General features: G+C 39.5%; 1 protein-coding gene across 1 annotated transcript in view; it reads right to left on the bottom strand.

Annotated features, from left to right (window-relative positions):
- Positions 1 to 13,595, bottom strand: part of COL24A1 (collagen type XXIV alpha 1 chain) — a 410,128-nt gene extending 396,533 nt beyond the window's left edge. Inside the window, exons 1-3 of the mRNA XM_047871498.1 lie at positions 13,522 to 13,595; positions 12,926 to 13,056; positions 3,338 to 3,402 (exon numbers count right to left, since the gene is read on the bottom strand). Of these exons, the coding sequence (XP_047727454.1) occupies positions 3,338 to 3,402; positions 12,926 to 12,981 (121 nt within the window). The 5' untranslated portion in view covers positions 12,982 to 13,056; positions 13,522 to 13,595. The remainder of the gene's footprint in view (positions 1 to 3,337; positions 3,403 to 12,925; positions 13,057 to 13,521) is intronic.
- Positions 13,596 to 23,869: the final 10,274 nt, after the last annotated feature.

Raw genomic sequence — 23,869 nt, 5'->3', positions numbered from 1 at the left:
AGGGCTCAGGTGAGTTTCACTGGTTGGCAATATCCTGGGCATATTGTCACATGTCATTGCTGGGAAAGTTGACACTGACTCCACTGAGAGAAGACAAACTGGAAGCTCCATATGTAGGACTTTCCTAGACCCTAACTCAAGTGTCACTTCCCTGGGTTGATTTTAATCTATATCCTTGGTGCAATAAACTATAACAGTGAGTATAACAGATTTCACTCGGTTCTATGAGTCTTCTAGAGCATTATTGAGACTGAACGTCATCTTGAGGACCCTTAAACTTGCTGTTGATGCAATGCTCCTTCACATATTTTTCCTTCGATGATATCTGCTCACTCCATGGCATTCTTCAATCTCAATTTTTTTTTTACCTTTCTTAAGTTCCTTGCCATATCAAGATGAATGTGTGTGTTTTTTTAAATCCCATTCTTTCAGATCCTTGCTAAGTATATCCCTGCATGCTAAATTTACTCTTTAAATTACCTCCTTTTTAAGCTTTCAGTATAATTTTGGTTTGTTGTTGTTTTGTTATATATTAATGACAAAAACATCCTATTCAATTCTCTAATAAAATAAATAGAAAGAAAACACTAACACAAGAGTATTCCCAGAAAATGAAAGATATTTCTACATTGAAAGGGCCTACTGAATGCCCAGCACATTAAGTTGAAAAAAGGCCTGTACCAAGGCACATTATTGTAAAATTTCAAAACATCAAAGATAAACAGATGATCTGAAATATTTAAGAAAGAAAATAAAACGGTCACCTATAAAGAATTAGTATAAAAGATTTCTTGAACTGCAAGGCAGAAGGCAATGTCTTTAAAACAGAGAAAACTATTTACAGCCTAAAATTCTGTACCCACCCAGATTACCCTCATGCTCATGTGTGAAATAAACACATTTTTGGAAATGTAATGTACACATTTTCAGGAGGCCACTGGATGATACACTCCATTCAACTAAGGAAATGGATGACGAAAATGAAACACGAGTTCTAGGACACTGGATTTAACACAGATGCGAGGCATTAACTCTACAGGAAGTTTAGAGAATTACCAATCCACAGAAGAACAGGAGAATTTTAGCTCCTAGAAGGTATCATCCCCTACCCAAATCAAATGGTTGGAATATTTGGTATTTTTTTGGAAAATCTTTTTCAAAGAAGGTTTAAAATTCTTTTGGAGTATCTGAGAAGAATTAGTGATAGTGACAACTCCTGATTAAATGTTACATTATTGTGTCATGCCAATTTAACAAAAAATCTACTTTAGGAAAAAAGTACTTCTAAGTTTCTGATAACACACTACTGTTTTCATTTCATTTCATTTTTTTTTTAACTCAGAAGTATCCAATTTTTGGATGTTAAAGAGGTTTTAACAAGATTTTTCTTTTTATTAAGAACTCACAATAAAATGTTATGGTTATAGAGAGACTAAAAATTGTGAAGTACACCCTGAAATAAAGGAGCATTATTTTATATTCTATAAATGAAATCTTAAGGTTGAAAGATATTATTTCCTTCATTGGTTCCGAATTTTTTTAAAAAATCTATTCAAAAATATTCAGTTTTCCTTATATCTTTCTTTGCCTCGGTTTTTAATATCTTGATAATGCTACCTTTTGTAAAGCATTAAACTCATGACTCCAACAGATGGCAATTATGAAGCAAGAAGATGTGTAGTGAAAAAAGAGTTTTTTGTTGTTGTCAGAGATAGCCTAGACTCAAGTACTACTGCATGAGCCTGAGCAAGCCCCTTCTTTGAGCCTTAGTTTCTTTATCTATAATCTCTATCCTGCAGGTTCATTATGAAGATTAGAATAATGTATATAAGTGCCGGCAAAATATATATGTAACTAATAATGGCAATTTTCTTTCTTTCTGATCTTCTCTGTGGTCCAGGAGGCTTACTTGTAAAGAATTTGTAGACTTCACAATCAAAATACTTGAGTTCAAATCTTAGTTCTTCCATTTATTATCCTGTAACCCTTGGAGTCGTTACTTATTCTTCTTAACCTTATTTCCAGCAATTCTATCACGGGCATAATTACAAAAAACCCTGTGATGAGATAGTGGTGAATATATATTCTACAAGCATGGGATTGGTACACAATAAGTTCTCAGAAGGTTTAAGTAATAACAATGAACCATAAGATATAGTTTCTCTCCTCTTCATGGTTAATTAAAGCAAAATAAAGTAACGGAAATGGTAAGAATAGCATTTCATGAAGTTATATGTGACATGTGACCTATTTTAACCATTTCCCCATAAAACAGAATTAGAAAATGCCTTCCAAGATACATTTTAATTCATCTACATGCTACTTGGCCAAGAATACTTACCTACTTATCACTTTGGTCAATCAGATATAGTAGCACCCCTTCCTTTGTGCAACCTCTTGCTACCTATACATATTTCCCTTTCTTGTCTCTTTCTTACTGATATTTAGTTGACTGAACAAATTGCCAAGTGGCTTGTTGAATTGGTCACTGAATTGAAACATTGGTTTTGTAAGAATGAATAATTTGGCAGCCCTGTTAATGTAAGACAGAGGAGTAAAAAAATAATGATAATAATAATGGGGACATGGTGATGTCTGTAGTATGTCTGTAGATCCAGCATAGTTTCATAGTTTTTCTCTTTGACTTTGGCGTTTTAGTTTTTAACCTTTGACAAGACACTTGTTTTTACACTTTAAGGCCAGAGACACTATCTTACTTAAATTTCAATCACTGGCAATTAAGATATTATGTGTCAAATACAAGATACTTTTTAAAATGTTGCTTAATAAATAAATTAGAGTATACATAGATTCCTGAAACTATCACCACACTACCAGAACAACTAGCTAGCAAGCAAAAAGAAAACATTGAATTATTTTCTAAACCTCTCCATTTAAATCAAATAAAATCCCAAACCCACTGGTATGCAAATTTTATTTTGTTTCTTAATGATGTAAATCTAGATGGAACATTTAGTATATGCTTGTGTTGTTTCAAGAAGTGCAAAGGTAATTCAGTCACAGCTTACCACCCCCAAGAACTCCCACTTAAAATGAAGTCACAAGCAAAGCCTTTTCACTGTACACAACTTCCCTTTTATAGAGAGTTTGCTTAAAAATGTAAGCAATTTCACAGACGGAAGATCTGAGTAATTTCTTAAAGGTCATATTTCCCCCCAAAATTGGTTTCTTCACCCTTACATTCTCATTGTACTGGGTAGAATTTTTTATTGTTGCATGTTGAAGTTAAGGTTATGATGATTTTACAGTGATATACTTTGCTGTTTGGAAGCAGAATTTTTATATAAGCAAATACGTAGCAAGGTAGCTTTCTTACCTTGTTCTTGTGCATGAACAGCACTGTCTGCCACACATAGCACAATAAAATGAAGAAGCAGTTTCCTAAAAACAAAGAGGGTGGATTTTAGAGGATATTTACAACCTATAAATCATATAAAATCCAAAATGAACTCTAGTGCATGATTAAGAAGTAAGCTATTACTTTAATTAACACAGTATTTTAATAGTCATATTGGTTAAGAGCAAGGGCTCCAAATTTAATTCCACCTTTGCCACTTACTGTATGACTCAGGAGTACTTTCTATTGCCCTGGTGTTTCTTCATCTGTTAGATCTATCTCATAAGGTTTTTGTAAATTAAAAATTTTCATGTAAAGCACACAAAACAGTACCTGGCACACAGGAAGCACTCCATAAATGTGAACAAGTATAAATGATATTAATTATTATTATCACATGTTATGTCAAATTATCATACATGCAATTTTATACAAAGTAATATGTTTACACAAAGCCACATAACTTATAGTCACTTAACCACAGTGTTTACAAATTGATGGAAACAGTAATTTATTTTTGAGAATGAGAGAAAGAGCAGAGGATGAGCAGAGGTGGGGCAGAGGGAGGGAAAGAGAAAGGGGGGAGAGAGGGAGAGAGAAAGAGAAAGAGAGAGAGAGAGAGAGAGAGAGAGAGAGAGGATATCTCAAGTAGGCTCCACACCCAGTGCAGAGCTGGAAGCAGGGATAGATCTCATGACCATGAGATCAAGACCTGAGCTGAAATCAAGAGCTGCATGCTCAATCCACTGAGCCACCCATGTGCCCCAACAGTGATATGTTTAAATAAATGTTTATATGTAAAATCCTTTTGATTATCATATTGAAGCCATTTGAATGTCACTTGCACTAAATTCATGATACTCCATTCAGTTCTGAAAACAGCAATGGCCTGTAGATGTCAACATCAAACACTTTGATTTGCAGTAATTGAGTACAATTTTGAGCATTGTACTCAATCACCGCAGATCAAAATGTTCATTCATATCGATAGCTAAGAAAAAATATTTTGTGATTTTTTTTTTTAGTATAACCAAACTTTTGATAGATTTTGTTAAGGAGTCTTCATAATTGGCTATATCTACCACCCAAGTGAAATTCACAGAGATAAATTCAAAAAGGAATGATAAGCTTGCTGAAAACAGTATTTTATTACCTGATTCTGTTTTCTATTCTAAACCAGGGACTCCTCCAATGACATTGATGCAAAATGTAGTTCTGTAAGGAGTGATTACAAAGCCATCTGAAAATCATTTTTTCTTAAAAGTTGGTATACTAAGAGCAGTTGGCACATTTCCTATTTATTACCAATAATGTTTTTATCTTTATCAACTCATATAAGGAGCATGCTAACATAACAAAGATAATCTTTTACAAAGTGGGCCAACAATATACAATTATACTATTCTCTTTGGTATAATGGAACTATCATTTGTATTAAAATGGTCTTAACCATATCTTAGTAAGTGAAAAATGTGCAGTCTACGGTCATGCTCAGTACAGAGCACAGCTTTGATAAGACAGTTTTGATAGAATACTTCAAACTGTCGCCAACTCTATAAACTAATTAACTGAATAATTACAGAAATCTCAACTCATATGGGCAAATGGCTGAACCATAACATTTTAATGAAGCATATAACAGACTCTTATGTATGGTGTCATCCATGTAAAACAATGGTTAGTTTGCTAAAAGAACCCCCTGAGGAACTTGTGAAAAATGTAAATTCTGGGCTTGTCTCAGAGATTATGAATCATAAATTTGGAGTGAATCCTCAGTTTGGATACATTTTTAAGTAGGAGATTCTAATATAGATTGTGCATATACCAAACTCTGAGAAAAAAAGAATTTAGAACATTTTCTATTTATAGTTACATTGTGCTTAAAACACAAATATTATTTTGTTAAAATCACATATATCTAATTTTATGATACAACATTAGGTTATCCAACCCTTGTGTTTTGTTTTATCCTTTTCTCCTGCTCTAGATCAGTGGTTTCAAACTTTGCTATGCATCAGAATCACCTGAAGGGCTTGTTAAAGATTGCTGGGCTCCACCCAGAGAGCTTCTGACTCACTAGGTCTGGGGTGGGGGGTGAGAATTTGCATTTATAAAGAGTTCCTAGGCAATGCTGGTGCTGTATGTCTGGGGTTTACACTCTGAGGACCACTGTTCTGGAACAGATGATGCTCAAGAGATGATGAAAAGCCTGTTTGGGATCTGTTTTTTATCTTCACCGCACAGTGGAATCAGCTGGGGAGTTTTAAAAACTAATACTCGGGTCCTGCCCTCCCTACCCCCTGTCCCACAGATTCTGATTTTAATTTGTGTGTGGTACAGAGATCTTTAAACACTCCCCACCTGGTTCTACTGTGCAAACAAGTTGAGGACCTCTGTGTGAGATAAAAATGCTATCTCTAGGTTCTCCAGGATAGATCCCAGTGTGATCTAGAGTTTGAGTAGACAGAAGCTCTTTCCCTTTCAAATTTATATTTCAACAAAATAACTGACAGGATATATATCAGTGAGACTAAAAAGTAAGGATTATAATCACCGAAGGAGAGTACATCAGAATTATGCTGTCTTAGCAGAAAATGGAATGTGAAAGGAAACACTCAGGGGCATCAGCTGTACTTCCCAAGGTAATCTGGCTCACTTAGAGTTTAGAAACAACCCAACGGGCACTTTTTCGTTCAGAGCAAGCTAACTAATGAAGAGTACAGCAACCAGCACTATTCATTTAGCAATTCAGCCAACTCATAGACTTCCCCAATGACCTCAGGGGAGAAAAATGAAAAATAAAGTTCTTTCTAGACATGCTAACAAGTCCATTCCTGGTGTAAGGCAGGAAAACCTGAACACATCAAACATCCCTTAGCCAGGTGATCTTAGGGGATTATGACAAATCAGTTGAGCCATACATTATGTAAGTGTACCTATGTATTAAAACTGATGACTAATAGAGAGGTAGAGATTGATGACTGAAATAGAGATTTTCTTTCTCTTTTTCTAATTATGCCCCAAACTAACAGCCAACTAAGGAAGAACATATGGATATCCATATCCATAGCAATATGGATTCCATTATGCCTAACCACCACCCCCCACCCTCCCCTGAAGCTCCAGCCATATCGAACTATACTGTATTCCCTGGAGAGACCTTGTAAGTGTCTGAAATGCCCTCTCAGTCTTCACCTGTCAGAATCCTAAGTATCATCAAAGCCTAATTTGAATAACATCTGCTCCGTGAAGTTTCCATCATCCCTAAAGAGGGCTGGATTCTGTACTCTTAATGCTATAATTGTAAATTTATTATATCCCATATATATTGTACCTTTTAGGATTAATTAGTAAGTAAATATCTGAACAAGCAACAAGTTTTCACCTTTTATCTATTTCTTACATGAAATTGACAATTAGTAAACATTTTTAAAAAGGAAAGGAGAAACAGTAACATCTCCCAATGAATGAGGAATTCAATTCTTCCCTATGGACCTAATTCTTTTAACACTTGAGAAAAGGAAAGTAAAATAAGGGTACTTTTAGTTGGTTGTCCAAAGAGAGAAAGAAGAGAAAAAAGAACTTAAAAATATCTGTTATGATAGGTTAAGTGGAAAGGCTTCCTCCTCTCCTTTTTTTCATTTTAACTGTTTTTCTCATCTTTGAAGTGGGAACACAGAGAAGACATCAAGCTTAATTGACACACTCAGTTAAAGAGCCAAACTCCATCACTGTATGAAATGGATGTCTAATAAATCCAAGCTTTCTGGAAAATAGTTGGGTTGGGCTTGTTTATTTCTTTGGTTTTTCCCTCCTCCCCCATGATATCACACTTGCTATACATTCACTTAATTAAGAAAAAATACACATTTCCACATTAGCCGATAATAGAGTTCTCAGAGGCATCAGCTGTACTTTGTGCTTGTCCCATTGTACTATGCATGCATTTAGTGCTAAGTCTTGCTGGAGTCCTTGAATAAGTTAAAAATTAAACCCGTATTAAGCTGGAGAGAAAACAACATGGTTAATAAGAAAATAAAACTACACTGGAGTCAAAATACTAAACCTGCTTCTATTTGTAACTTACGCTGTGACCTTGGGTGGGTCATTTCAATTTCCCGAGTCTTGGCAACTTCTCTATTATGTGATGGTATAATACAAATTTCATATTTTACATTCCAAATATAAAACCTCAAAATCTCTGTGTGTGGTGGGCTCCTGTTAGTATACTAGCATTAGATGACAAAGATCAAATTATTTAGCAAGATATTCCATAAATCACCATATATAATAGACATGATATTTAACAAGTCTGGAAACGTCTTCCTACAGTTCCATGCAATACTCTCTTAATTATGTAACCTAAAATAGTCTACTAAGTTTGCTCATTTGTTCACATATTTACTTCAACAAAAACTCTAGTTGGTATATTCAATATGAATACTTTTCAAATATTTGAAGCATGTCTGTTTTTGTTCACTTTTCTGTATGTCTGGACTGTAAGTCACTAATATAAACTAACCAGAACATATACTCAGGCATTACACAAAAACAGACGGGATCTAAAAGAAGTCAACAATATGGTAACAGTCAATAAAAGTTCAGAAAATATAACCCATGATCTTATTATCTGAGGATTTCTAACACAATATGAAATACTCTGTGTGTCTGGTCTGCTAGCCACATTTTCAGTGTGACAGAAGCCACAATCAAAACATAACCAGACATGTGAGAGGTGAAGGCCTGGAGGGGATCAGACAGGAAATAGATATCCAAAGACCATACTCAGAATATTTAAGGAACTAATATCCATCCCAGGCATCTTCCCTAAATAATTCTTAGAGCTATTCAACTTTCTCCTTTTCTGAAGGGTTTTAGTTACTTTAGGGGAATCCCAGGCATCTTTTTGTTTAGGCTGCCCATGAGACTCTCAGGTATTATGTCTTCAGGCTACTAAAGCTCATTCCTACGTAGATTCAAGTTAGAATAGTAGGAAGGACTTGTGAAATCTCGGGAATAGGGAATTTGTTTTGTGAGTTGGTGATTTTAATTTAAACCAGTTGGAAAAGGCAAAATAATCTGAAAACCACTCACATGTGATATACATAGATAATTTCAACAATTTCCATTACACTACATTTACAAGTCAAAAACTTTGTTATGACAACTTTACTTGTTGCAAAGATCCAGAAATAGTAAAATTTCTGTCCTTTATTCCTTAAATACCTGAAAATCATTTCTCATCCCAACAGTGGGGATAAAGCTGGGTGATTCAGGGAGTAGTCACTAACTTACATACAATGACTTTCTCAATCAGTTCAACTCAGTAGGTACTTGTATAACTAATGCAGTGTGAAGCATTAGAACTTTTGGTTAATTTCCAAGTGTAGAGGGAATTTATGAAGTACGGGGAAGATAAATGCCTAAGGACTTCAAGGAATCAAAATGTCTAGAGTCCAATCAGTAGCAGGGAAGAAAAATACCTCAACTAGTCTGTCCTTGTAATACCACAGAGATTGTTAAAATGATTGCTACCTAGCCTTAGCGAAGTTCCTGACACACACCACTGTTAAATAAAGATTGTTAAATGAATGAGTCAATCTTCAGTTAGTAAGACTATCAGGTGGTCTTGAGTTTCAATAAACATACAACTTCTCTAGTGTCTTCTACATGCACACTGATTCCAAGACCAAGGAGTGAGGTCATCCTAACCTCCATATGTTTAGCTAAGAAAGTAACCTGGTTTAAAGGCCTGTCACAATCTGGTCTCTGGTCTCCAGATTCAGCTCTGGTCATTCCTTCTCAAGTATGTGTGCTTCAACCAACTTCATTTCTTCCAGGCCCTCAGATGAACTGTGCTGTCTCACCATTCAGCCTTTTAATGTTCTGTCTGGAAAGTTCCATGCCTTTTCCAGTTAGGTCTCTGTGTGGATTTCATTTCCTTTGGTGAGCCTTTCTTTCCAGGATTACCCTTCCATATACACCCCACCTTCCCAGGACTGCTAGGTGTCCTCCTGTCTATATCTTTATCTCATTTTGTTATACTTGGTTGTTCATTTTCTTTTTCCAATACCAGATTGGGCACATAGGGAGGACAGCAATTGTGTTTCTGTCTTGCTCCACCACTGTATCCCTTCTGCTTAGAACAATGCTAGGCACATAGCTGGTGCTCAGAAAACATTTGTTGAATATATGAGTGCATGATTGAGTGAATGAATGACAGAATAATGTTAGCCCTTTACAAGAATGAGAAGGAAATGGTCTTCACTTCTCATTCAGAGTTACAAGTTCTAAAATAAGTCATAGTTGCAAAGCATGGCAAGGAAAGTAGCACAGCTATTTTAACTCCCAGGATAAAATTTATTTTTCTCCTGTCACTTCACAGATTACCAAGCAGAATGTCTAAGCAACGCTCAAAATTACTTTCCATAATTTACAATACCTGTCCTTGAGACATCAGTTTTATTTTAAACATCTACTTGATAGCAAAGATAACTAAGCAACTTTAAAGAATAGAATTTCATGCCAACTAGGAAATAGATGTTTATATTCAAAACTCCTCCCCGCCCCCCACCTAGGTTATGGAAACCCTGTGATTATAATGATAGTATCTAACCCTGACTTTTGGTTTTAATCTCCCTTTATTACTTCCACAAATTCACATTAAACAACTCGCCTAAAAGCAGGACCATGCGGGGCAGCTGGGTGGCTCAGTTGGTTAAGTGTCCAACTTGGGCTCAGGTCATGATCTCACAATTTGTGGGTTTGAGCCCCACATGGGGCTCTGTGCTGATAGCTCAGAGCCTGGAGCCTCCTTCAGATTCTGTGTCTCCCTCTCTCTACCCATCCCCCACTCATGCACTTGTGCCTGAGATCACTCTCTCTCTCTCTCTCTCTCTCAAAAATACATAAACATTAAAAAAAAAAAAAGCAGCCCCATGAAACAAAGGATCCAGTTTTAAAACTGTAAATGTTTTTGGATGACTAATCAGAATTGTGATTTTTAAAAAACTGCTCCTGCTCTTACAAAAACTTCACCACAAGAGGATGGTGGAAAATTAAAACCTCAAGGATTTCATTAGAAACTCTAAGGTTTAATTCAGTGGCTTGACATTATCATCAGCTAATCAGCTGCTTCTGCCAAGGGTTGGTAGCAGTTTTTGTTTTTTTCAAATTGAAGAACGCATAATTCTTTAAGGAAGTTGGATTTTTTTTTTTTTTTTTTTTTGAGAAACAGTTTTCTCAGATCAATCAGTAACTACCTTTTCCCTACTTGGCATGTGTATAGTTGGAGGTATAAGGGGCTGCAATCTGATGTAACTTCGAATTACTTCTTTTTTAAAAAATTTTTAAAATGTTTTTATTTATTTTTGAAGGAGAGATAGAGACAGAGCATGAGTGGGGGAGGAACAGAGAGAGAGGGAGACACAGAATTCAAGCAGGCTCCAGGCTCTAATGTGTCAGCACAGAGCCCGATGCGGGGCTCAAACTCACGGAACTGTGAGATCATGACCTGAGCCGGAGTCGGATGCTCAACCGACTGAGCCACCCAGGCGCCCCTCTTTGAATTACTTCTTAGTTGTCTGCAGCCCACCCTCACTGACAACTGTAGTGGAATAAGCTGCATGTCAAGGAAGCTGCAAGGTACCCTCTGGCAGACAGGCCTTCTAGACCAGTGTGTTCTCCCACAATCCTCTATCAACCAACCCCAGTGTCTCTCTGACAGGGTTCTTTTCCCATTCCACGTAGTCTAATTTTTCCTCAGTTCCTTGGTGTAATCCATTCTGTTTCGTTTCTCTGCCTCCCTCCCCCCAATCATCTGGACCCAATTTACAAACCCCAAACTGCCCAAAAATTTATGCAGGGCCTTTTCTGGGAGCGTCTGGAAGGGAAGCGTAAACCAGACAAGACAGAGGCCAGGAGCAGAAGATCTGCTTTAATCCTCGAGATGTAGCAAAGCTACCAACCCCGCGGATGGCTGGGCAGCGACGCGGGTCTTACTCAGTGTCCAAGGGAAAGCCCTCGGGTTGGGAGCTGGCCGGGAGCGCAAGAAGGGCACAGGGATGAACGCGGAGGCGTCGGCCGGACAGGAGGTGGAGGGCCTCACCCAGCTTCTCCCGTTGGAGCCTCCACCATTCCACCCGCCCGTATCAGCAGGAAGATGCGAGTGGTCCCGCAGGATCCGAGGCGCCTGGATCCCCGCTTTCCAAGCGGGTCCATGCTGAGGGGCTCTTCAGAAATGTGGCGGGAAACCTGCCTGGGAAGCTGGTGCGACCCACGTGAGCCGCCCTGGGGAAGGTGACCAGCATTGCCTGACCTCTTCTGGGACCGGGACCTCCCTGGTCGCGGGCACCTGGACCCACGCCCAGCGTTGCAAGCCTTCCTCCCCACTGATTCGTCCGGCTGCGGGAGCGTGGGAAGGTGCGTCCTCGGTAGCACGGAAGCCCAGCCGCCCAGCCGCCCAGGCTCCAAGGGGTCAGAGGAGAGAGAGGGCGAGCCCCAGCCACGCACGGCTGCACGCGGCTGGGAAGCACATGTGCACACAAACACTGCCACAAGGCGGTCTTTCTCCGCGCCCCGCCTCCCTCCGCCTGCCCTCAGCGGGCACGGTCAGTTCTGCCCCCTGCCCACCTCCCACCTACTCTCCCAAGGGGCAGCTTGGGGGAGAGAACGACCACAGCCACTTTGGTCCCGCCCACCCCGGGGCCAGAAACAAACTTGCATAACCCACTGACCTCTTCCCGGGGAAGCAGGGTAGCCAGCCCAGGCACGCACCCCCCTCCACTCTCTGATCCCAGTGAGGGAGTGGGAGCAGGTACCAGCGCCCAAAGAGGAGGTGGGGTGCCAGTCGGGGCCTGCGCTAACCCTCCGCGGGAGGAGCAGCCCCGCCCCCGCGTCCAGCCCCTTCCCCAGTGACAGGCCGGTGGAGCAGGACGCAGCCTCGGCCCCAGATGGGCAGCACGTGTGTTGGCCTCCTAACAACAAGAGGAGATTGCCTGTGAGTGCAGTCGCGCCCTGATGCCCGAGGTTTTGCCGGTACCCAGCTCCGGCCCCCCTGCCCCACGTCTGTTCCCCGCGGTCCTAGGCTGCGGCCACAGAGCCCAGAGGACCGCCAGCACCCCATCAGTCCCCAGGCTGAACGCCGGAACAAGCACCGCGAGAAAGCAGAACCTCAGCCAGGGCCCTGAGAAAGAAGGAAGGAGGGCGCGAGGGCGGCGGGAGCTGGAGCCCCGGCGGGCTTCCGAGCTCAGCTTGGGAGTCGCGGGAGCCGCGGGAGCCGCGGGAGCCGCTGCCGCCGGAACCGGGACGCGCGCCAGCGAGCTTTTCCTTACCAGCCGCAGGACCTCTTTAGCATAAACTGAGAGATCCGCTGGCAGGAGGCTTCCTTTCAAACACGGTGTTTTACAAATTGAGGAGACAAGGGGAGGATGCCACGGCTGCTCGCCGGCTCCCAACTTTAAAAAGTGCCAAGGAGCGGGAGCACAGATCTCCGACCCGCCCAGTGGGTCCAGGGAGTGGGGAGAGGGGTGAGTCTAGCCCTTGCATCCTGGCGATTGGGCTACTTACGTTTTTGCCGTGTGGGAGACCTTTCCACGCCTTGTCCTGTGGGCTCCTAAATGCATTTGTATGCATTTGTCCCTGCAGCGAAGCACTAACGGAAAACAGAAGGCAACTCCGAACTGCTAAGGGTGCAGGTACTGGCCATGAAAAAGGAAAAAAATAAAAACAAAAAACTCACATGTAAACGATGCTCCAAAAACCTCAACGACAACAACAACAACAACAACAAGGGAGGAGGGAAATAGGAAGGGGGGGGGGGAGAAATAGCACGCAAAGGGTAGATCTACGCGAGCTAGGCTTTCTAGTTCCCTAGCTCGGTAACGGACAAGCCCGGCGGGGAGCGCTCCTCTGGGAGGGCGGGCGAGAGGCGAGACCTCACTGGCAGGCGGCGGGGCGCCGGCAGCAGCTGGAGCTCGGCCGCGAGTGCAGCCCTCGAGTTCACTTGCGGTTCAAAGGCGACTCTGTGACTCCAGTGGAGCCCTCAGCTTTGGGCCTGGGAGGAGAGAAGGGTTGGGGGAGGGAAGGAGATGAAGGGGGTGAAGGGTGGGGGAAGTCCTTGGAAACAACCCGCGCCGGAACATTTGTCAGACAAGCTCACACACCCACTTCGGAGATCTAGTTGGTGCGAGGGGGCCGGTGGCAACTGCAGGCGCTCAGCTTTGACTGCCGCCGGCTGCTTCCCCTGGAAGAAGAGGAGCGCAGCAAATCCGGCCGGTGTTAAATTTCACCGCTCACTGACTTGCAATGACATCACCAAACACAGTGCACACCTCCCCCTCCGCCCCGCAACCTACCCCCGACCCGAGCCCGGCTCCCGCGCCCGGTCCGCAAGCCCCTGGGCCCGCAGCCGCCCCGGCCACGCCCCGACGCTCCAGCTTCCCACGCCACCCTCCCTCGTCGTCCCCGAAACTTGTAGGTGACTAGTATCCTTCCTTCGTCCTTTTTTCCGGCAGTCCCCAGTTTGATGTTTTCCGCTTGCCTGTCTCCCATCCCCAATTTTTCATCTCCGTCCTCTTCACACACACTGTCTGGAATTATACTCAGCGGGACCCTTCATTCTCCTCCGACTTTCTTGTGTTTTTGCAGTGATGCTTGTGGCCTAAGCCATATTATAAACGGACTGTGACGGTCTCCTTTCTACCTTTCCTCCCCTTCACTCTTCACTTTCAGTCTGCCCCCTGTACTACAATTTCTGCTTTCTGCCCTCCTCCAGCTTATGAGCATGGATTAATGATTTGTGTTTATGCATCTAGAACAGGCTAAGAGACTACAGTCTTTCCAATTTGAATACCTTCTCCAATTTTTGTAACACATTTTTTTTTTAACATAAGCTTCGATCCCCTCACAGCCCTTTCACAGCCTGAGAAGTCTACCTTCCAAATTTTGGGGGGGAAATTAACTTTCTGATTTTATCATTTTATTAATAAGACTGGAAATTACAGGAGGCCAGGGATCTATTATCTTACTCATCACTGTATTTTCAGCACCTAAAATACTATTTAGCATGTCTGTTTAATGAGTGACTGCTGTATACCATTGAATATCATTTCTCCAACAAGTTTTCCTGGTCTATTCTGGGTGCCGTCCACAGCTAATGATCCCTCCACATGCTGAAAACCATCCCACACTACCCACATATTATAAAAGTTAAAGAGAGCATATTGGTGAATGGAAATGATTGATGCAACCCTTGCAATTTTAGGAATTTTTTTTCCAGGAAAAATTTGGGGAGTGTTTGTTTGTTTGTTTGTTTGTTTTTGTCCAGGAATACAGAATTTAATTCATCTTGCTTTCCCTCAATTTTTCAACTTTTTATTTTGAAATAATTTTAGCTTTACATAAAAGTTACAAAAATAGTACAGAGAGTTCCTGTATACCCTTCACCTAACTTCCTCTAATACTGATAATGTACATGCAGCAGTACAATGATCAAAACCAGGAAATTACCATTGATACAATGCCATTAACTAATCTAGAGCTCTTATTCGAATTCTATCTGTTTTCTAAGATCTCCTTTGTCTGGCCTAGTATCTAATTTAGGAGCCTATACTGAATGTAGTTAATTAATTAACAAAGAGATTAATTAAAACTGTTATATCTCCTTAGTCTCCTCCCATTTGTGGAAGTTCCTGTCTTGTTTTTCATGACTTGGACATTTTGAGGAGCACTGGTCAGTCATTTGGTGGAAGATCTCTCAATTTGGATTTGTGTAATATATTCTCATGATTAGATTCAGGTTATGTATTTTTGGCATAAATGCTGAGTGATGTTGTCTCTTTCTCAGGGCATCATATTGGGTATATATAATGTTGATATATCTTATTACTAGTAATGCTAACTTTGATCACTTAGTTAAGGTGCGACCTGCCAGGTCTAACCACTGTAAAATCCCTCCCACCCCTTGATTTCTGTAACAAATAGCCACGGCTTTCTGGAATCCTTCTAGAAATCCAGGGCTGAGGGATGACAGTCATTCTTAAATAGCCTTAAACTACATTTTTTCTATTTTTGGATTACTAGTCAACTAAAGAGTGGTAATTTGGTTTGGTGAAAAGAATAGATAAGAATTAAGCAGTAATTCACCTAATCTCTCCATTTTCCCATCAATCATTAAGGATTAAAAACAGTTTTTTCCGTTCATAATGTTGAGTATGAATATTTGAATGCCGTGTGAGTATTATTAAAATATATCTCAGGTTCTTTGACTACAAGAAGAGAACAGTTGCTAGAGGTCTTATCAAGATGCCAAAGGGTACATACACATAGCCTCAAATAGAGTACATTTGTTTGTGGGAGCAGAGGCATTTGCCTAGTAAAAAATAAACAATGTAACGCTTAAATGCTATAGATTTTTTAGGATGGTAGAGATTCGTTTAGATCAAATTTATCAAGACAGATTAACCAAAGACCCTGGGACTTAGCTAGGCCTTGAAAAGTGAAGATGATTTTTATAGGTTGAACAGAGAAAGATAATGTGTTTGGAAATGGAGAACAGGGGACTCACAAAAATGGGCAAGAGGAGGATATCTTAATTATATTCAGAGGAAAAGAAACAGATTCATCAGTTTGGATTAGAAGTTTGTGCATCACGGGGAGCCTGGGTGGCTCAGTGGGTTAAGCGTCCAACTTCAGCTGAGGTCATGATCTTGCAGTTTGTGGGTTCAAGCCCCGTGTCGGGCTCTGTGCTGACAACTCCGAGTCTGGAGCCTGCTTCAGATTCTGTGTCTCCCTCTCTCTCTGTCACTCTCCTGCTCATGCTCTGTCTCTGTCTCTCTCTCTCTCAAAAATAAATAAACATTTAAAAAATTTAAAAAAAAAGTTTGTGCATCAGAAGGGAGATTGAAAGCAAAATATGGAAGTCTCTGAATGCCAGAATAAGGGTTCATTCAGTCATTCAATATACCTACTATGTGCCAGGAACTCTTCTAGGCACTGAGTTACACTGGTGAAAAAAATATGTGAAAATTTTTCCCTTCATGGAGTTTATATTCTACCATTTAATATTTGGTCTATGAGCAATAGGAAACTAATAAAATAACTTCAAACTGATGAAAGATTATGTTCCAAATTACCATTTTAAGAAGACTGATCAGTACCAGATGTCAAGATTGAAAAGAGAGAAGGTTGGAGGATAAGTTAGATGTAAGTGTTGAAATATGCTAGTATCTTGAACTGTGGGAGAAATGATAGAAAAGCTAAATAAGAGAATCATTATTAAAAGAAATTAAGAAGGCCTGATAACTGGTTACATTGGGAAGGGAGAAAATAGAGATGAAATTTCAAGTCTGAATGACCAAAACATTATGCCATTGGCCAATGGTCAGAGAAGACAACTAATTCAGTTTGAGACATATTTAGCTTGACATCTTGGTAGGAAATTCTACTGGAACCATCCAAAGGTCTGTTGGAGTTGAAAGCTAGAGTTCAGGAGAGAGGCCAAAGCTACCGTTTTAGATATACTCATTATCTGCAAGTGGTATTTGAGATTTTAACAGTGGAGTCTATTTTCAAAGAAGTGAATATCAAAATGGAGAATAGAGAATCAAGGATATAAACTTAGGTTACAGAAAGTGGGGGGAAACAATGCAGAATTAAAAGACACAGAACCAAAAGTATGCAACATTATTAACTAATAGTACAGGAGTGCAAAAAATAATAATATAGTAAATACTTCATAATATTTACTATGCATGACATAATATTTACTATGCATGAGTATTATTTTAAGTACTTTTTAATCTTTTTAATATTTATTTATTTTTGAGAGAGAGAAACAGAGTGAGTGGGAGAGGGGCAGAGAGAGAGGGAGACACAGAATCCGAAGCAGGCTCCAGGCTCTGAGCTGTCAGCACAGAGCCCCATGTGGGGCTCCAACTCATGAACCATGAAATCATGACCTAAGCTGAAGTCAGTCGCTTAACTGACTGAACCACCAGGCACCCTTGTTTTAAGTATATTTTTAAAATATATTAACTCATCCTCTTAATGAATCCTATTAAGTAGACACTTTTTATTATCCTCATTATACAGAGGAGGAAATTAAGGCAGAAAAAGATTACAGGTGAATCTTGATCAACTCAAGGGGTTAGTGTGAGGAAGGAAAGGAAGAAGGAAGGAAGGGAGGGAGCGAGGGAAGGAAGGAAGGAAGGAAGGAAGGAAAAAAGGAAGGAAGGAAGGAAGGGACGGAGGGAGGGAGGGAGGGAGGGAAGATGGAAGGAAGGGGAGAATTATTGACAGCACCAACTTTATCAAGAGTCAGTCTGCATGGGTTTAAATCTTGATCACCAGTTTTTGATCAGGCAAATTAACTATAATTGACCCTTGAAGAACATGGATTTGAACAGTGTGGGTCCTCTTATACATGGATTTTGTTCAATAAAATACTATAAATGTATTTTGTCTTCTTAGGATTTTCTTAACATTTTCTTTCCTCCAGCTTAATTTATTGTAAGAATATTGCACACGAGTTGCTTTCTACAATTATGGATTCCTGAGTCTTATGCTTAGAGATTCTGATTGAGCATGTCTGAGGTAGGACTCAGGAATCTGCATTTTAAACAAGTAATTGTTAAAAGTACTATAAGTAATTGTGATACAGATTAACTAGTGATCATATGTTAACATGTCAATCCATTCTTGACTTAGTTATTGAACACAATGCTTATTGACTGCCTGTGAAATCTCTTAATGAGTAAGTACTCTCATTCATATGTACCTGGGAGGAATCACTGTGACTTAATTAAAATTCCATGCTTAAATATTTACTGAATTAATGAATAACTAAATAAAGAGTGTCATGCCTACTATGTATTAGGCAATGTCATAAGACTTGGGGTTATGAAGAGATGTGGCATAATTACTACTCTTAAGGAGCTTATAACCTGCTAGAGACAGAATCTAGTAAGAAAAATCAACTGGTATAAATGATTATAAGAAGAAAAACCAACTAGTGATATAGGGCAGTTGGGGCACAAAGGAGATATTACTCAATTCTATTAAGAGTGAGTGGAAGCACTTGAAGCTTGGGTCTTTAAAAATGAGTAGGTGAAGGGGCACCTTGGTGGCTCAGTCGATTGAGCCGCTGGCTTGGGCTCAGGTCATGATCTCAAAGTTTGTAGGTTCGAGCCCCGCATCGGGCTCTGTGTTGACAGGTCTGAGCCTGGAGCCTGCTTCGGACCCTGTGTCTCCCTCTCTCTCTGCCCTGCCCCTGCCCCGTTTGTGCTCTGTCTCTCTCTCTCCTTCAAAAATGGATAAAAACATTAAAAAAAATTTTTTAAATGAGTAGGTGTTACGGGGCACCTGGGTGGCTCAGTGGGTTGAGTGTCTGATTTCGGCTCAGGTCATGATCCCACAGTTTGTGAGTTCAAGCCCCACATCGGGCTCGCTGCTGTCAGCCTGTCAGTGCAGAGCCCACTCTGGATCCTCTGTCCTCCGCTACCTGCCTCTCCCCTGTTTGCACTCTCTCTAAACTAAATAAACATTAAAAAGAAGAAGAAGAAGAATGAGTAGGTGCTTGCCAAGTAGACAAGAAAATTTAAGCCAGTCTGGGTGAAGGTGGTGGCACAGGCAATAGCATGGAGGTATTAAAGCACCATTATTATGCTTTGGTGATAGGAGGTATCCTAGCACCATTATTAGTGGCCTGTGATTGGAATGGCTATAATATAGAGATGAGTGTGGAAAGATCATGGAGTGCCTTCATTGACATTTGAGAGATATGTGTTTAAACATTACTCATTTTAAAATATGGGCCCTGGAAATTAAGATTTCATTTTGTGTTTAGTACATGATGCACCTAAGTCAGAGAAACAGAATTTGTTAAAGTGATAAGGGATACTTATTCTGGCTACAATCATTAGGTGGGGGCCCCAGGCCAATAGTTGGAAGGATTCTTTAACTGGAGGCTTTGAGAAGATGACAAAAATGTTCATATAAAGGACTTACTCACTTTGGGAAGAGAACAAATACATTTGTCAAATAGCTAATGAAGGCATGTTTCTATACAATGTATTACAAATGATAAAATATTGAGTACCTCCTCACTGGAGAAATTGATGAAAATTCTTAGCTTGGATGTTGAGGACATTTTTCTAGGTCTGAACCAATGTGAATTTCTCATCTTTTATTACTCAAACTTTTTTTTTATCTTTGCTGTCGCTATTTCCTTCCCAAGTCTGTTTATGCTAGGATCTTTCTTCCTTTCTTCTTTCCTTTCTTCTCAGTCTCATGAATTATTTCAAATGTACATCTAAAGTGATGTTCCTTTTTTAGTTTGCTGGCCCAGGAACTGGTGAGCACTACATAATGTGTTCTTCCATGTAGGTGCCCGTGTTCTTTGAGACGCTTTGGGCTATGTGGTGCTGGAAGTGTGTTTTATTCTGACTTTTAGTGGGAGGTGCAGCATGTTTATTGAGACTAGATCTGAAAACCAGACAGAAACACAAACAGTCTTGATACAGTTTGCATAATACAGAGTCCACCATTTCAATCTGACCCAACTACATTCCCTTTGAGCAGGATCAGTTCCCTTAATTCACACAAACTATAGCCTAGCTTACCTGTTCAAATAAAACCCGGAAGTACCAAGAACGAAGATACACCCATTGTCTACTAATTACTTATCTCTGACATCCCAGCTGCCTGTTTCTCATTCCTTCTGTGTAAAGTCTCACTGTTCTAGCCAGTTAGCACAGATTCTTTATCGTTCACTTGTGAAGTAAACTAAATGGAAGCTACCTATTTATTTGAAGGCAACTCGCTTTTCTCTGGCAAGGAACCTTAATCAGTTTTAGGGTCTTAACCAATGGACTAGGATAGTCTGAGTCCAAATATCAGACAAGATAAAAAAAAAAGGGACACATATGTACAGTAGATTGTCCCTCTGATATTTTATTTTGGTCTGCCATTCAAACGTGTGTGTGTGTGTGTGTGTGTGTGTGTGTGTGGAGTATAAAGTTTGCACAAAATTAAAATATAGCTTCAGGGATGTTCGTTACAATGGGCATCATGCCAATGAAGCAAAGTGTTACAGTGACACCATTCATACCACTGAAGTTCATGATTGTTAGCATTTCCATTTTTTAATATATTCTGAATGTTTGTTTATTCATTTTGAAAGGGGGAGTACAAGCAGGGGAGGGACAGAGAGAGAGGGAGAGAGAGAATCCCAAGCAGGTTCACACTGTCAGCACAGAGTCCGATGTGGGGCTTGAACTCACAAACCACAAGATCATGACCTGAGCCCAAATCAAGAGTTGGATGCTTAATGGAATGAGCCACCAGATGCCCTATGCCAGCATTTCTGTTTTAAACCCCTTCTGAATGAATTCCAAAAGCTACAGTTTTACTAGAGAGCCTGTTAATTTTCAAATGTATATTTAAAGTTAAATTAAAACTAGTACTTTGGAGTGTGCCTTTGAAACCTTAAAGATTTCTCCCCTGACTCTCTCTTCCCATTAAAAATTACTTGCTGTAAACAATGTGCTCCTGATACCAGATATAGTAGCAATGTAGAGACAGGAGGCAGACTGATTGAAAGAGAATTCTCTATAGAGATACATATTTTTCTAAACTTTTTAGTGAATCTCCACCCAAATTCCTTTACAGAATTGTTATAATGGAGCTATTTTATGGGAATAATAGGTATTTCAGGAGTGAGAGGAATTTCTACTCAGATTTACTTTTCCTGACTCTCCTCTGGCAATTCCCCTCAGTTTTCATAGTACAAAATTCTAGTCTGAAACTTGTGGAAAAAAAAGTTTAATGTTAACATCTTTTATAATTAGAGTATGATATTTTTCTAGATGTACAAGAATAAAATAGTTTTTAAATAATAGCTTGCAGCTATGTTAACAGGTAATCGTGGTGCATAGAATCATAATAGCATACTAAACAGCATCTCATAATATTAAAAAAAAATTTTATCAAGAAATATATCATGGGAGGTGCCTGGCTGGCTCAGTCAGTAGAGCATGTGACTCTTATCTCAGGGTCGTGAGTTCAAGCCCCATGTTGAACATAGAGCCTGCTTAAAAAAAAGAAAAAGAAAAATGCCATTGAAAGGGTACATCACATGTGAATAGAAAATTTAGAGAAGAATAAAACACAGTACCAAATGGGAGATGTCACAATATCAGTACCTTTACGCCTCTCTGTACTTCACTCCCCTCCCTCTACCCTCACTGTCACCCCAGTCACATCTTCTAACATTTTAGAAAACATTTTATAAGAAGGTTTAGGTTGAAACAATTTTTTTTCAAGTATATGAAGAATTACTATTTATACTCAATGGCTTTGTGAAAGATGATGCTCGGGGTTATAATATTTCTTTCTCCGCTGAAAATAAATCCTTTGGTTTTTAGCTTCAAACACTTCTACATTTGTCCAGTGTGTCCATGGCTATATCTATGAGACTCATCTAGACCTTTGGCTGGAAAGAGCTCTCCCATTTCTAATCTCTCTGCATGCCACAGTTGTTTCCCAGCAGCCCCGAAAAAAAGAAGAGTGTATGATTAATACCAGGACTCAATATAACTACTCTTGATTCTGTTAGCCCTCATCCAACGGAGAAAATGAATCCAAATGATTACTTGGGACCCTCTTGTACTGTAAAATAAGAATTCCAATATAGTCACACTTTTATTTATACCAAGGTCTCAAAGATTTCAGATTGGCAAGAATTCCAACATGAAGTTTTCTAAATTTGCCCTTTGAATTGCACATTCTAAAATTATTTTTTCTGACAAAATTCTTAGGCTTTAATATTTACTATGATATAGTACATGCCTCCCATTTTGTTCCAGCAAACACTAGAGCTTATACTAACCATATGAACTAATCACATAATTTTCCTTCTATTTTGTTTAGTGTTTGTACACAAATGTTAAATCAAAATTCTTTCCCTGTGCACATGTTGAGAGAGAGACAGAGAGACAGAGACAGAAAGAGACAGACAAGACTCAAGAACCAATCTCTTTCTCTTTAAGTCTATCTATTTAGCTCATATTTCCACATTTCAACTTAGGAAGTAAATTGACTAGGTTTTACTTGGATAACAGATTAATCATTTCTCTCCTCAAAGGAAATTTTAGTCATGTTTAAAGACTCTACAACAGTTCTAACAGATCTTTAAATTAATAGTTTTGTTAATATTGAATAAAACTTAAAGAAATGCAAAACCACTTTGCTGTTTAGACTGTCTCAAAATTAGGGATTTAAGATAGTATCTGCCCACAATAATCACTGATCATTTTCTTCTCAGAGGAAGCATTTAGTTTAGTTTTTTTTTTTTTCATTTACCCATCCATATAGCCAGTATCCCCAAAGTGTGTTTTAACAAAATATTTGTAGCCTAGGACAAGAACAATGTATTTTGGAATATATATTCAAGGGGAAACTATTTAGAATTCCATTAGCGCCAGCCCAAAAGTATGGGGCATTACTTTGGTTAAAGAAATACTAAATGTGGATAAAAAATATTTAGGAAATATAAGAAATGGAAAGAATTAGAATGTGCCTTCAAGGGTAACCAGACTAATTCTAGGAGAGATGGATGTTCTTCCTAAAAATCTTTGGTTTAAATAAAATGCAAGAGAAATAGTGTTGGACTACATTAGCTAAGATGAATTTTTTCCCCTGGATCAGCATTTTATAAAAGAAGGAATATGAAAGGAAGGATTTTTAAATTCATGGATCAGATTGCATAAAGGATTGTTTCCATTATATGAAAGTTAAGTAGCTTTTGAATGTCATGAATGAATATCTGCTTTGTGTAGAATCCTTCTTTTAAATGCGCTGTGATATTAAGCACATTTATGTAAATAATGGGTGATGGTTTTAATATTATATAAACATCACCTTTGTTACGTGATACCTCTAAAAGATTCTGCTGACCCTGTTACTTTTGGCTTGAGAAATCAGTGAAATCATATAGGTTTTTAAGGAAATCCACAGGAATGTATAAAATTCCCCTCACTCTGGATGAGAAATTCAATGCTCTTCTTATGTACCTACATTTCTATAGGCAGGTCTGTAGCCTACAGCTGGAATAAGTCCATGTACATTTGTATGCGATAGGGTAGAGTAGACGTAACCCAGTATGGGATCAAATCCTAGCTTTGCCCCTTAAAAACCATGGGATCTAAGGTAGATTATTTAATTTCTCTCCTTTTCAGTTTCCCTGTTTGCAAAGTAAGGGTAATACTACTATTCATGTTCATGAGGGTGCTGTGAAAATTAAATGAAATAATCCGTGTAAGGTGCCAAACAATCTCTGACACAGCACATGCTCAATAAATGTTACGGCCTCCCAACCACCCTCTAAGGTCTGCAGTCCTGGTATTGTTTATCCCAACTTTACAAATCATAAAACAGACTTGAAGACAAAGCTGAAGTCACAGAGCTAATGAGTAGCAGAGTCACATTAGGAATACAGGTCTTTCTGATGATAAT

This window comes from Prionailurus viverrinus, chromosome C1 (assembly GCF_022837055.1).
Source record: "Prionailurus viverrinus isolate Anna chromosome C1, UM_Priviv_1.0, whole genome shotgun sequence".
Taxonomy (NCBI): domain Eukaryota; kingdom Metazoa; phylum Chordata; class Mammalia; order Carnivora; family Felidae; genus Prionailurus; species Prionailurus viverrinus.
The sequence above is the reverse complement of the archived record's forward strand: the minus strand, read 5'-3'. Positions and strand labels throughout refer to the sequence as shown.